Source organism: Seriola dumerili, unplaced genomic scaffold (genome assembly GCF_002260705.1).
Source record: "Seriola dumerili isolate Sdu_G_001 unplaced genomic scaffold, Sdu_1.0 BDQW01000003.1, whole genome shotgun sequence".
NCBI lineage: Eukaryota > Metazoa > Chordata > Actinopteri > Carangiformes > Carangidae > Seriola > Seriola dumerili.
In genome coordinates, this window is record NW_019174258.1 from 2704921 (window position 1) to 2719707 (window position 14787).

Here is a 14787-nt window from a genome sequence, read left to right on the forward strand (position 1 = left end):
AAAGATATGGCAACACTTAACATCTACATCTTTGAGATTTTAGCCGAGCGAAACTTGTGCGAATCTCTTCATTTTATTGAAAATCATGTATATGGGCAAACTGAGCGTTAAAGTGTTTTCCTGAGATTCAGAGTGCTGTATCCCAGGTGTTACAGACAACTGTCACTGGATTAGTTTCATCCTCAAGAAAGCTTAAAAACAGGATGATTCTCGGGCAGGTTTTGAGGTTATAAGGAGCAACTTTTTTCTAAGCGGATTTACGGTTTATTTGCAATGGCGTCATGGGACGAAAGTCTAAGTCACAAAGATGTGTATCATATTTGTGTGTTCAGATCTGACTCTGTTATGAATCCAAGAAGAAATATGATTTTGACACTAATCGCAGTAGTCGAGCACTGAGGGTTTCAAAGTACCTTAATTGCCTTTCATGAGCTAGATCATGGCCACTGCTGCAGCTGCAGCCAAATCAATGGGTCCAACTACAAAAATCAACTTCCTGTTGTTTTTAGAACACCCGTCCCTTTCACCTCATGCAGTGTCTTTGCCTTACGTCTCTGCGACATGTCTGCGACTCGCCTCATGAAAAACCTGCTGTACACAGTTGACATTCTGCACTTTCAGTTTATGCAGATTACTTCAGGTTTATCCTGTGACTTCTTTCTGTTGTTGTTAAGGATTATGGAGTCCAAAAGTTGGCAAGCTGAAGCTGTTTGTTATGAAAAGATACAAAAAACCAGTAAGAACTGACATTTTTGAAAGTTCTTTTCAGGCTCCCAACAGGGGATACTGTCAGTCTAGTCACAGTAGTCAGAGTAGAGTTAAACAGAGCGCAAACTGAAAGTCCCTCAATATTCCTGCTGCCCTTACAATACAGTTTACAGATTTATCACATGTGAGCCACAAAATGTCTCTAAGCAAAGGCAGGCGTGGTTTAAAAAGGAGTGTGTGCGTGCGTGCGTGTGTGTGAGGGTGGCTTAGAGAGAGAAAAGGAGAGAGGAAGAAGAGGAAGAGTGAAATTATTCTTGAATCCAGCCAAAACAAGCAAGAGAGCACAGTTCAGCGGGTTCAGCCAAAGGTTTCACACATGTAGTCGTAGAGTTTGGTCCAACATGCACACACACACAGCCTAATCTATTAGTGCTGACTGGAGACACTGAGCACGCAGCAGACAGCACCTCAGGGTGAAGGCGGGAGGGGAAGATGTTCAAGGCTGTTAGAGGAGAACTGGATGGGCGATGACACTTGAATTGTTGCAGACTGGCAGTATGTGAAGAGGTGATTGAAGAGGGAGTGATTGTGAATGTAGGCAGACAGGCAGATGAAGAGGAAGAGGTTGGTGTGATGACAAGGTCAAAATGCGAGTGTGAAGGGGAGACTCAGCTGGTGATGAGAGTGAAGAGGAAGGTTATCCAGGGGGTAAAGGGTGGAGGGAATAACAGTTCGCAAATGGTTGTGATTGCTATGGCAGTGTGGAGTTGTAACCTGAGTTGAGTCACATGTTCATTACATGAAGGACACTGCTGTTGTTTTTGCTCGACTATGATAGAGAATTCCTTTTTTCCACAATCCTTTTATTTAAAATGATTACTGGTAAATTTTTAAATGATTTGTTTATATATTATATTTGAAAAGACTGTTTGACAAAATATTTCATGGCAACTGAAAAATAATGTCTAAAATCTACATTTTAATAAATATCATTAAAAAATGGTTTGAGGCCTTTCCAATGACTCTGCTGTTACATCTTTCACTACAGCTCATGATAAAACGATAATTCAGAGTGTTTGCTTTCTTCATCTCAAATACTGGAATTTAGAAACGGTTAACTCATGTTCCATCCTATAACTATTTTAAAATAATAGAGCATGAAGCATTCCTGATTTTTTGTCTTTATATGCGTATGCATGTTCAGGAGCAGATTACTGATGCAACATCAAAATGGTTGACTGTTGTTACTGACCTCATATGTCACACCACTGTCAGTGCCTGCATCCCAGGGGATCAGGTCCTGGACCACCTTCTGGGCCCAGCCACACTCCTTGGTGCACAAGTCCTCAGCAGAAAGACCTACATTCCAGTCTGGACTGGGCCCCAACATGGTCAAGAAGGACATGAGGTGACGGGTACGGTCCACTGAAAACTCAGCTGAAGGGGCAGCCCGTCTGGAGAAAGAACGATCATGATTTCTGAGTGAATAAGAGCAGTTCATAAGTGTGAGTAAGGATGAGAAATTATGTAAGCTGCACCCATGAAATGACCTGCAGCTAGTTTCCACCTGCTCCACCTTACATGAGACATCCAGCCTGAACAAAACCAAATATAATGATGCACTCGGTTCATTAGACATACTTCTCAATGTTTTTGATAACTGAATTTACAAGTTACAACATTTTATTGGCAGTGCAGCAGATTAACAATAAACAGCAACACATCCAGGATGCTACAAGAGACTGAATCGTAGGATGAAGAGAGCTTTTAAACAAGTGGGAGGCTTTCTATAATGAATTCGCCAGTCAAGTACACATAAGGGATATTCTTTAACAAATAAAAAAAAGATCAGAATTTGAACAGGTTTATTTTTAGCCAATATGATCTATTAAAATATGCCCAGATCGACCCAGATATTGATGCTTAGGATCCACACACCTACGCATCTCAATGTTTTAACAAAGACATAACTGATAATTCTGTTAACATTCAGCATCTACATCTACATACAGAGTCACTGGCTCAAGGGAGCTGCAGTTGTTTAGTTGACACATTGTAGACCACATCTATCTCTGCACAACATTTAATCAGGTCCAGCACAAGAGAGAAACACACCTCTGCCATCTGTCTTGACCAGTGACTGACAGCTAAACCAATTACAAAAAGTTTCCCAGCCAATTCAAGATTAATTAGGAGTGGGAAGATTCTTGTCGTAACACTGACAATTAGCCAGTGATCCCTTTTCAGCTGTCATCATGCCCATATAAATCCATTTGACTTCAGCCAACTCAGTCCTTCCCTTGTGCACTCCACTAATGATGGCCTCTGAGGATGTGAAATGGCCCTTATCCTCTGGGAACATACAACTTGACTCAACTCTCCTGGGCCTCTGCTCAGTAAGTACTGCAGGTCTGAGGTTTATCTCAGACAGCCACCTGCGCGCTACAAAAAGGTGAAAAACGTAATTGACAGAAAAGAACAGACGGAGCAAGTCTGGTAGCAAATGAGGGAAGGGATTAATCACCCTAGATACTGTAACCCCAGGGACATCCTTTTGTATTCCTAAATGTTTAGAAAAATGCAGGTATATTTTTGGAGAGGTGTTTATACAGTATGTTGTAATGTTAGCAGGTGTCATGGTGTTGCAACATAGATATTTGGCACATGTCATTCCCGCCCTTACATTTGACTGTTCCAAAAATGGATTGCAAATGGGTGTTTTCTGATGGTTAAATTCTGGGTAAGTTTAAGTGACATGAACCACAGTACTTTTTTTTATTTTCTTGGGTTTCAGCCCAACCTAGGCAATTCTGATTGGTCTAATAAATTCTTTCTGCCTCAAAACATTCAAATTAACTGGCTGTGGAGTATCCATGGCATCTATTAGAAAATAATAGTTTATTTAAATGACAGCCTGTAAAAAAAAGCCCAATATAAGTTGAAAAAATATAACTGTTTTGTTGAAAGTTGTAACATTTATTGTCCTGCAGACAGGCTTGCTACAGCAGTGCCTAAAACAGTTAAAGCTCAGTCCTAATCTGCAATAAATTATTGCAGAACTAGACAACCAGATTATTATGTTTTCTATGTTTCTTATATGCAAAATACTTGGTTGCACAGAAGCTAGTAGAACAGAGGTTAGCCCAGAAGTGAGGCGAGATGTGCTGCAGTACTACACCACACTATACACTTACATCAACCTTTGCTATCAACCCCAAAAAGTAGTTCTGAGAGTGACAGAAATAAAGAAGGCAGCTCATTAACAGCTGTATTCTTGTCTTCAAAAGCTCCTTATTTCACACCGTTGACAACCACCTTATTTTTTTTTTTTTTTTAGCTGCTAATCAAATGTAACACACAGTGTAGTCCTCTGGTTATTAGGAAGACGCCTGACAAGAGAGAGTGGAAGTGGGGAGACAATAAGGAGCGTCATGGAGCTTCTGTAGCTGTCATGGATGCAACCATTTTCCTCCGGTATAAAGTGGGAAGTGGCATAGAGAGGTGAGGATGGGGGTTGAAGGAACTAATGAAGAGAAATTTTGTGAGGAAACTAAAGGTGGATCTAGAATCTAGTGTGATTTGGTAGAGAGTGGGAGGATACAGTGAGACAAAGAGAAGCTGTGTGGAGGTTTGAGGATTATCTATTTATTAAGGTCTACGGAAAACAGGTTGAGTAATTGCTGTGAAATCCATTTTTGTGTTAGAATCTGCTGTTCATTTGTGAGGTGACTGGGTGTGTGTTTGACTGAGACTGATTGAGAGAGGTGTGTTTGAATTGTGTGTTTATACTTTTTTACAAGTACAATATTAAAATGGTAGGTGTCATACTAGACAATGTTGAAAATACTAGTTTATTAAACTCAGATTGGCGCCCCAAAGCAAGCGTCTAAAGTACTGGCAGTCTGTTTTAGTTGCAGTATCTAGTTTCCATACCAAAGCTAGAGAAGCTGGATTGGCATTATCAGCATATACCTGCTGCCTCAGAGCCTGCCTACTGATACTCTCAGTCTTTTACTGTGTAGGTAGTCAGTGACATAACTAAAATTTAAATGTCAAGCTCTGAGTAAAATTTGTGTTTTTTTTGTTTTTTTTTAGCAAATGCAACTCCATTCTACATTTACCTTAAACTGTACCTCCACTTCCTCTGTATTTAGATGATGAAGAAATGATTCAAGTTCAGCCTCTGCCTCCTCTAATTTAGACAGTCATTTAGACAGACATCATGACACACCATCTTTTGTGTCCAAAAAATTCCAGGTTGAAGCACAGCCCTGAGGCAGTGGTATCTTTAAAATATTTAAAGTAGCCTATCTAAGATTTGTCAGTTTATGGGACAACAGTTGTCCACTAGACGAGTCAAACATTTCGGTTTCAGTTTGTTCTTATCAAAATGGCATTTTCATGTACCGCCGCTCTTTTAGCCTAACTGCCAGTCTGACTGCATCTTGAGTCTCACTCGTTCCCACTGCAGCCAACTGCACTATTTTGAGTAGTGAGGAGATAGACAGGAACAATAACCGCCTCAGACACATATGTGGTCAGGAAGCCGTGATAGAGCATGACATTTACTGGTTGCTTCACCTACAGTATTTTAGGAAATGCTGGCTTTTGAGAGCACAGGCTGAGTCATTTGAGTTGTATGATAGAAATCAGAGAGAAAATATTACTGATTAAAAATATAGGAGCATGTCATCAGCTTTTCAATTTCTTTGTCAATACACACAGTGATCCCAAAGTGGTTGTAGTTTTAATGAACTATATGCGTTTGTTTTGTTTTTTTGTTGTATTATTTGTAATGATTAATTACTGACTTTATTTATTTACCAAAAGCCCGGTGACCCTCATATGTATGTATAAATAAGCTGCACAAATATCTAGAATACCTTCTTTTCTGGAAAATACTTATTACAAAGTTAACTTTTTTCCCTGTTACAGTATGTATTAGATCTAAGTAGAGCCACTGTCGTAAACATACTGCTGTAATATGTGTGATAATGGCTGTCACCTCTTCAGCCTCATTCTTTTCTCATCTCCCACCTCTATTCTCCATCTACATCTCAGCTGCTTTGGCCTTTGTTCTAGCAATCATTTTGCTCTTTATAGTCAAATGAAATTGAAAGCTTGGTTTAAGAGGAGCTACTTCATTTTACAGAATGAAGTTGAAGTACATATACTGCTTCTTAACCCCATCATTGACCTAAAAAAAGAAGCACCTTTAATGTAATTTCACCCTAGTCTTCTCAGAAGGTTTATTTAATCACTTCCTTGCAATTTCCAGTTGTTTTCGTTTCTCTCCCCTCCCAGTTTCTCTCTTCCTCATCCTATTTTGTCAAAGCAAGGAATTTGAGGGTTTAATTGACAACCACCCTTTTAAAAAAACCTCAGTTTGAAAAACTGAATGGGGATGAGGAGATCATTAACCAATTAAGAGAAAAAATGTGTTAAAATAGAAAAAAAAAAAAACTCTTTACACAGACATACTTATATACAGTACGTACACAAGAAAAGGCACAAACATGGAGACGCACAAACATGCATATATTTACACTGTATAACTGGAAAACACACATCCAACTATGAAACATGCTAAATGTGCATTTATGCAGTTTTCCTGCAGCTAATATGTAAAGCGAATGACCTCTCTAAAGGCTCTGCTAAAGCCGAACAAGGTGCATCTTCCAGTTGGTTGAGTAAAACCTTTATTTAGCTCTCTTTCTTTCTTCAGTCTGCTTTCACGGTGAGGACACTTCCATGTAGTTATCAATACAAAACGTCCTATCCTTTTCCTGCTCCAAACCAATGTAATTAATGTGACACAGTCCTGCATGTCCCGTACACAATCACTGTGTGAAACAATTAACTGGTTGCATACACAGCACAGAGTGAGCTAATTAGCCATAGTGGATATCATTACTTCTATTCCAAGCTGTTCTTCTCCCCTTTGGAAACGAAACTCATGGCCCTCACTGAGGCCCTGTGGTTGATGAAAACAGCACAGAACAGGCCTTCACCATTGAAGTTCTTCTGTACAAGCTGAGCCAACAAGCTTCTTGTTCTCATGAATAAGAGATGAAATGGCTCCTGTGAGTTTAGGAGTAAATGAGCTTTCACACTGTAAGCATGGTGTAGCAGGAAGTTTCAGGGCACCTTTGAGCTGGACTTTCAATGATCAACAAGCCAGGTCCAAATTTGGATATTAGCACACTGCATGGTCTCACCTTGAGCCTTAGAACATTACAGAACCTGCTGAATCATATATGAAGTAATTCCTATTAAGTGGTCCCACCAGTGGTTGAGAATCCGCTCTTTAACAGCAAATTGTGGATGCTTTATACTGTCCATCTGTGGGTCGTTTTAAAAGGCCAAAATATTTTTTGGATTAATTTTGTAATCAAGTGTGAGTGGGCAGGAAGGAAAGTAACCGGGCAAGTGAAGGAGACTGGGGCCACCGGGGCAGAGCAGGAGAGCATCCTCTGATGGTCAGGATCAAAACAGGGACAAAGAAAATGGTGGCGAAGACGGGGTCTCTCCGGAGGTCGAGCCGGAGGATGGCGTCGCCCCTCTGGAGGGCGAGCAGGAAGCCGGCGTCGCAGGCGGAGCCCCTCTAGAGGCCGAGCAGAAAGCCGACAGGCCGCAGGCGGAGCAGAGGGCAAGCAGGAGACCGGCGAGCAGGAGACCGGCGAGCAGGAGGACGGCGGCGAAGACTGTGTCTCTCGGGAGGTTGAGCCGGAGGACGGGTCGCAGGCCAAGCCCCTCTGGAGGGCGAGCAGGATTCCGGCGTCGCAGGTGGAGCTCCTCTAGAGGGTGACCAGGAGTTGACTAGGTAACAGTAGCAGGAGTCCGCTGGGCCGCCGACAGAACACGAGGAGCAGGTATCGGCCGGACCGCCGGCTGGGAATCAGGTACTGGAGTCGGCCGGACCACCGACAGGACAAGGGGGCCGAGCCGAGGACGGCGGCGACGACCGGGTCTCTCCGGAGGATGGCGTCGCCCCCCTGGAGGGCGAGCAGGAGACCGGCTAGCAGGAGGGCGGCGGCGAAGACTGGGTCTCTCAGGAGGTTGAGCCGGAGGACGGCGTTGCAGGCGGAGCCCCTCTGGAGGGCGAGTAGAATTCCGGCGAACAGGAGACCGGCAAACAAGAGGCCCGCCAGCAGGAGGCCGGCGTCGCAGGTGGAGATCCTCTAGAGGGTGACCAGGAGTTTACTGGGTAACAGGAGCAGGAGTCCATTGGGCCGCCGACAGAACACGAGGAGCAGGTATCGGCCGGACCGCTGGCTAGGAATCAGGAACCAGAGTTGACCGGACCACCTGCAGGACAAGGGGAGCAAGATTCGGCCGGACCGCCGGCTAGGAATCAGGAACTGGAGTCGGCCAGACCACCGACATGATACGTGGAGCAGGAGTCGGCTGGACCGCCGCTAGAACACGGGGAGCAGGAGCCGGCCGGACCACTGACGGGGAACCAGAATCAGGAGTCAGCTGAGCCGCCGACAGAAAATCAGGAACAGGAGTCGGCCGGACCACCGACAGGACAAGGGGAGCGAGATTCGGCCGGACCGCCGGCTAGGAATCAGGAACTGGAGTCGGCCAGACCACCGACATGATACGTGGAGCAGGAGTCGGCCGGACCGCCGACAGGACAGGAGGAGAAGGAGAGACGTTGTCCAAATCCACTAACTCAGGAACAAGGGAGGAGGTTACCGGGACCCCCGACGCTGAGACAGTTGATGCGTCAGCCAGGATGGTTGACCCGGGAATTGAGTCAGGAGCCGATTAAACGTCAACTGGGACCCCCAAGCTGGAACAGTTGATGCGTCAGCCAGGGTGGTTGGCGAGGGCTCCTGGTCACAGGAGAGCAGAGGTTCTGGATAGTGGGGTAGTTGGGGCTTGGGCTGGAAGCGAGGAACCTGGCGCTGGGGCTGGGGCTGAAGCTGAGTTTCCCTGTGGTGACGGCGGCCATGATGTCCTCGTCTTCTGTGGCCACCACGGAACCCCGGAAAAACAGGCAGACGAGTTCACTTGAAAGGGGACTGGTCAGGGTCCTCCAGGTCTTTGTCAGACAGCGGGTCAGCGTGTAAAAGGGACCTGACGTTCGACGGGGGCGCTGGCTGGAAGGATCGAGGCCGAGGCTCGGGTTGGAGTTCTGGGGCTGAGGCTGCTTGGAGAACCGGCATCTCCGCTACCTTCCCAGGGGCTCCCACTTTAATTATTTATTTATATATATATATATATATATAAAAATTTTATTTTTTTTTTAAATCTTTTTTCCCCAGGGAAGACTAGCCGGATTCCCCAAAAAGGAGACGGCTCAGGATCCCCCAGATCTGAATCAGAAAGGATGCAAAGGGGCCTGGCTGGGAGGACTGAGGCAACCTCAAAACAGCCATGAAACTGGCGAATGCTGCTGTGTCCATATTATGGTTGGTTTGTTCTGTCATGGTGCGGGTAAAGCTGGACTCAAATGCAGCCAACACATTGGAATGAAGTGCAAAAATGTTTATTATCGGAAGACTTACGAACAGGAAACCGAAGCACTGGGGACACAGGGGATAACAACAGCCAACACGAACAGACCGAGGACAAACCAGACATGAACAGACGAGCGACACAGACAAAGGGGAGCACAGACTATATAGACACAAGGTAGGCAAGGGTGATTGAACACAGGTGAAACACATTAGGGCGGGGCAGACAATTACCAAACAGAGAAACAGGACCAAGACAGGAAGTAAAAACATTGAGACACACAAGGAAACCAACTACAAAATAAAACAGGAAGTGACTAAATTCAAATATAAACTCAAAAATAAAATGTCCGCCATGGCAAACGATGACCGATTTCCTATCTTGCAGACACGGGCTGTAAAAATCAGCTTAGAGAGATTTGAGAACTTTTTGAAATAGGAAATCCATCACAGCGGGCATAGAGTATCTCCTGCTGAATGCTTTTTGTGTCCACAAATTCATACTAAGACCTCAAATTTGGACACATGTCAAACACAACTGTCAAATTAAAATAGCAGGGGACACATATATACCATTGAATCCATTATGGACCCTATAGAGTTGCTTGATAATGATTAAAGCCCATTACAGATTCACTGCAGGGATAGGACAAGTACTAAAAGAAGTTTAGAAAAGAAAATTAGCAGTAAAGCTGGCTTATAGGGGAGAGGCCATTGTATTCCCAGACTCCACCTATTACAGGTCTGCTGTGAACGGACACAGTCTACTAAAAGGTAATCCCATTTCTGCAAACAGTGGAGTCCAAAAGTCTAAGACCACTTTCCCAGTGTGTCCATTAGGTTAAAATATATGTCGTGTAAGTGTTACATAATGCATCTGATTTAAAAGAAAGAGCTACCTACAAAAGACCATGACTTTTTACTTGACTTTTAAGTTCCATACACCATCAGTCCTGATAAGTCATGGTGTCCAGTTTATCCATATCAGTGTTTCACCTTGTAAATGTTTTTCTATATAGCCATCTTACCTTCATGAGACTAAAGACTAGAGTTGGAGCTAATGAATAACTCATGAAGTGGAAAGTGAGTCACATTTACTTACTACAAAATTTTCAATGTAATATTTCAGGAAAGAAGAAGTGTTTCATTACTATTTATTCTAATGTGTGTATAATAATCAAGATAAATTACTTACACATTAAGTGGTTGCCAGGCTGGCCACTGTGCTTTCATTTTGATGACTGTCAGGACATCATCACCCTACAGGAGAGAGACGGACAATAAGACATAGAAACTCAATCTCAGTCCACTGAAATAATCGACACTTCACTACTGAATCATCACAGATCACAGCTGAATGATTAAAAAGGATCAATAGAACTTTTTTCCATTACCACATTCATTTTAATGTATAAAATCATTATGGTCAGTGGATGAAGATGATGTGTGTGTTAAAGGCACTGAAAACACACCTGCAACTGGAACTGGAAGAAAAATTTACATTTAAATGGAAACATGCCTGAGAGAATTAAAGAGAACCTGAAGTATGCTCTCAACAGATGAGTGAGGACATTACAACAAAATCCTCACAGAAATTGTCAGAATTATGTCAAAAAAGTTGAAACCAGTTTGGAACAAAAAGAGGATATTTATTCAACCTTATATCACACACAACAAAACCGTAACACATATTCTTTCTCCGTAGTACAGATATTTTCTGGGGGACAGAGGGAAGTTGCCTCAGTTACAGAACCTCAGGAGTCTTTTTTCAGAGATGCTAAAGCAGAACTTGAAAACAATGTCAACTTTGCATCACTTGGATGCCACTGATGCCAAACATGAAAAATGACTCAAGATGCCCTCAACTCAAGTTGACAAATCAATGACGTTGGCATGCCCGTGTGCAATGTTCACTGCCACTGATGCTGATAGTCATAAGCACTGTGAATGGCTCTGTTTCCCTTGTCACTCATGGCCCTGACTACTGAAAAGAATTCCACATGGAGGCATTATGGTGTCAAGACAGTGTTTCAAAAATGTTCCATTTGTGCTTAATGCTTTGTTTCCCCCTATGTCTCTGATTGGGCCTGGGAGTTTCAATACAAAATGGGCTTACTTTGGCTACTTCACATGCAAATAAATATATCTAATTAAATGACGTAAGTATGTCCCCAAATGTGCTTAAATGTTGCAGTGATCAGTCAGTAACTACTTCATGTGGCTATTGTATGGTCAGGAAATCATTTTTGCACCTGTAACCAAAATGTCAACATCCCCATCTCTTGCTCTGTGCTACTGAATTTCATTACAGCAAATCTGACAGGCTGATAATAGGCAGACTAATCCTGTTTCAGATTCGAGGATGGTACTGATGGGCTGTGCCTCCACTAAATTTTATATACTTATCCTCTTTCTGGGTGTTTGTGGGAAGCTTTACGCTTTCGAGTAAACACTTCAGTCAGTCTTAAATCATATTTAGGGAGGCACTTGCAAACTTCAAATGAAAAGCCGAGAGTATGTTGACAAGTGAGAAAATTAGAAAAAAGAAAAAATCAAGATGCTACTTTTGGTTCAGGTAAATTCAAATAGTGAAAAAATGTTTGATTTGTTCCTCTACATGAGTAAATGCTTATTTTTAGTTAAGTATAATTTGCATTCTATAGCTGTGACAGTAATGCAGCTTCTCAACTTACTGCAGAAAGAGAGTAAGAGCTTGCTTATTTGGTTGTCACCAGCCCATCTCTCTCTTAAATGTGATCTAGGACAGAGGTTTTCACTATCCAATTTCCCCGCCAGAAGGTGAAGAGACAGAAGTTTAGAAATACGGGCCTGATGAGGAATAGAGCTATCAAATATTGTTGTGAGACCTTTACAGAAACAGATATCTCACAACCTGCAGTGTCCAAGACAGCGACAAGGATCACTAGTGAGTGAGCCAAAAAAAAATAGAAAAGACGATTTAGTCTTTGGCAGCCTTTTGCAGAACAAATTGAACTGTCAAGATGCGACTCATAACTACTGAAAAGGGCACATTTCATGTTCTGCACCTGTAACCCCAGAAACGACATAACAGTTTTCTCAGTCTCTCTCTCTTTCCGTTGATTTTTCTCTATTTTGCTTTTGAATATCCAAAAGTAACTACACCCTGTAATGAATGGCCATACATACAAGGGGCATAATGCTGGGGAAAGACCTCCTTTGAAACAGCCTCCTATAATTTTGCAAAATTAGCACAATTCTGCTTTGAAGGTATAATAAAAGGTGAGAAATGTATTTCTCCACCATATATAGTGATTATAAAAGGTCAAAGTGGAGAGCAGTGTGTGGACGTTAAAGTGGTGTCCCTCTGTCCCTCTCTGAGAGAATATTTGTTTCTTCTCTTAGGAGAGGACAGTCTGGACTCTTTACTCCTTTCCTAAAGGGTCAGTAAGTCATGCTGCTGAGGGCACTGCTTTTCACAGGATCAGAGGAGCTGATATGATTGGATGTAATTGACGCCAGCTTTTAACCATTCACAAGTTATCAGCAGGCACACTGTGTGCCTCTGGTCATGACAATACCACAAGAACACTGCAAAATATAGCCCCAAAACTAGTTTGCAACATGAATTAAAGTAAAATTTTAAAATCACTTAGAAATCTTGATGAAATATTTTGTATCTATAATGAAGATGTAACATATTTTCCTAAATTACGCCAACTTGTCTTTGATCATAAAAGTAAAGTGCCATGTTCTTAGCTACATCACTCAGCCCTTCAATCAGACCTTTCACACAAACAAATACAATTATTCATGTAATATGTATATCGATGTAATACCAATAATAGAAACTGTGTATAGAGCAAGGTACAGAGTAGAATCTCCCTATTGGGTCTTATTCCCTTCAGCCATAATCAAGTCATCTGTAGAAAGTCTCAGTAGGATCAATACGGAGGATGTGATCAAACATCTCCATCACTTACTTAATTACCAGAAACCCGTCACTTAGTAACTCTTGAGACATTTTGATGGAATGGATACATTTCAAATTTAATTGCAAACAGTGTCAGTACAGTGTCTGTAAGCTATGCAGTCACCAGAGGCACATCTGGCCTTGGGTATAGTACTTTAAAATTTTCATTTCCTTATAATCATCACTGACCTCCTCCTGTGGTGGAGATAGATTTAGAGCAGCAAAAATGTAATTTTACTCAATGCTAAAATTGACTAGTTTTCTTAGTTATTAGTTATATTTCATGTTATACATTTGAACTGTTTTAAATACAGACACAAGATAACTTCTGATACACTGGGGTCAGAGAGTTTTGTGTTGCACAGGCAATTTGCTATTGGAATTTACTTCTAACTTTTTGCACTTCTGTTGCTTGAGCTCAGTACTCAGAGTTTTCATCTTAGTCACTAAAAATTCATGCAAATCAAGAGCATTACACACGCAAATAGCCTCCTTCATCACTTAAAGTACAACTTGCAAGCTTCAGCTAGATAATTAATCTACCAAGTCAGGGACCCTTACACCCTAATGGACTCATTTTGACATAGATATGAATTGCTCTCTGTGTAATACAAATCCTCAGACACTCCTCCATCTTTCTTGGCACTGTCCTAATAGAAAACATCTACGATGTTTATTACACTGTTCCCTCCATTTTAAGAGAATTATACTTTTCACATAAGACAGAAGAAAATGGAAACAATTTCTAATGATGAATTCAGCATTTCTGTTATACATCTATAATGTATATAATGTATACGCATTCACACATGTATTTTATTTTTATGCTTACACAATTCAAGTTTGGTAACTCCCCTGAGCCTCCTTGAAGGAGTGTAACATTTTGTGTCTGCAGAAAGATACAGTTTGTTAACAGCTGACCAGATTGCTATGAAATTTGTAAACTCATGGTGGATGATTTCTAATGAATCTGGTGCCCACTGGTCAGAGCTTCCTTTTGACCATTGATATAGGGGCAGGGATTCTTTGAGTACTTATCTAGAGTTAAACAGCTTTTCAAAAATGCTTACTTTTCATGAACAAAGGACATTCTTCTTTTTAGCTTTTCAACCATGCATTTAAACTTGACTGACATCAGTTACTACAAAAACTGCTGTGCCATGTAACTCTTGAAATAAATTTGACATGTTGGAAATCATCAAATGAAAATAATAATGATGAAAATGATCATTTAAATGCAATAGTATATATATTGTATACATAATCAAAACTGACAAAGCCTGGGAATTATTTCCACTGATTACACTTGGCAACAATGTTATGATTTTGTCATTTCTGATCAAACCTATTAAAATATGGGTTTTGCTTACCTATGTTGCAGTTTGACTTACATGAGGGTTTAAATCAGTACCTTGCTCTGTAAAAGTGGAAACGGAAATAATTAAATAATATTTGTAACTGTCATTTCTAATATTTAATTGAGTCTCTCATGTGCATGCAGCTGTAAACCGCTTCTCTTTTTGACTCGAGAGAGAAAGCAGCATATTTTGGCTGTGTCCATCCATTAGAGACAAAAATGAAAGTATGCAACCATAAATAAACTCACTTTTACCACTTCACACAACTTTGCCCTTAGGTTTAATGACTGGTAGCAAAGAGATT

General features: G+C 41.7%; 1 protein-coding gene across 2 annotated transcripts in view; it reads right to left on the minus strand.

The window, feature by feature from the left end:
* spon1 (spondin 1) overlaps positions 1-14787 on the minus strand; it is a 67981-nt gene that overhangs the window by 9107 nt on the left and 44087 nt on the right. The window contains exons 7-8 of one of the 2 annotated variants that reach the window (XM_022741374.1): positions 10369-10433; positions 1961-2162 (exon numbers count right to left, since the gene is read on the minus strand). In XM_022741374.1, the coding sequence (XP_022597095.1) occupies positions 1961-2162; positions 10369-10433 (267 nt within the window). Of the gene's footprint in view, positions 1-1960; positions 2187-10368; positions 10434-14787 lie in introns of both variants that reach the window. The other variant, XM_022741366.1, reaches the window with a different exon arrangement.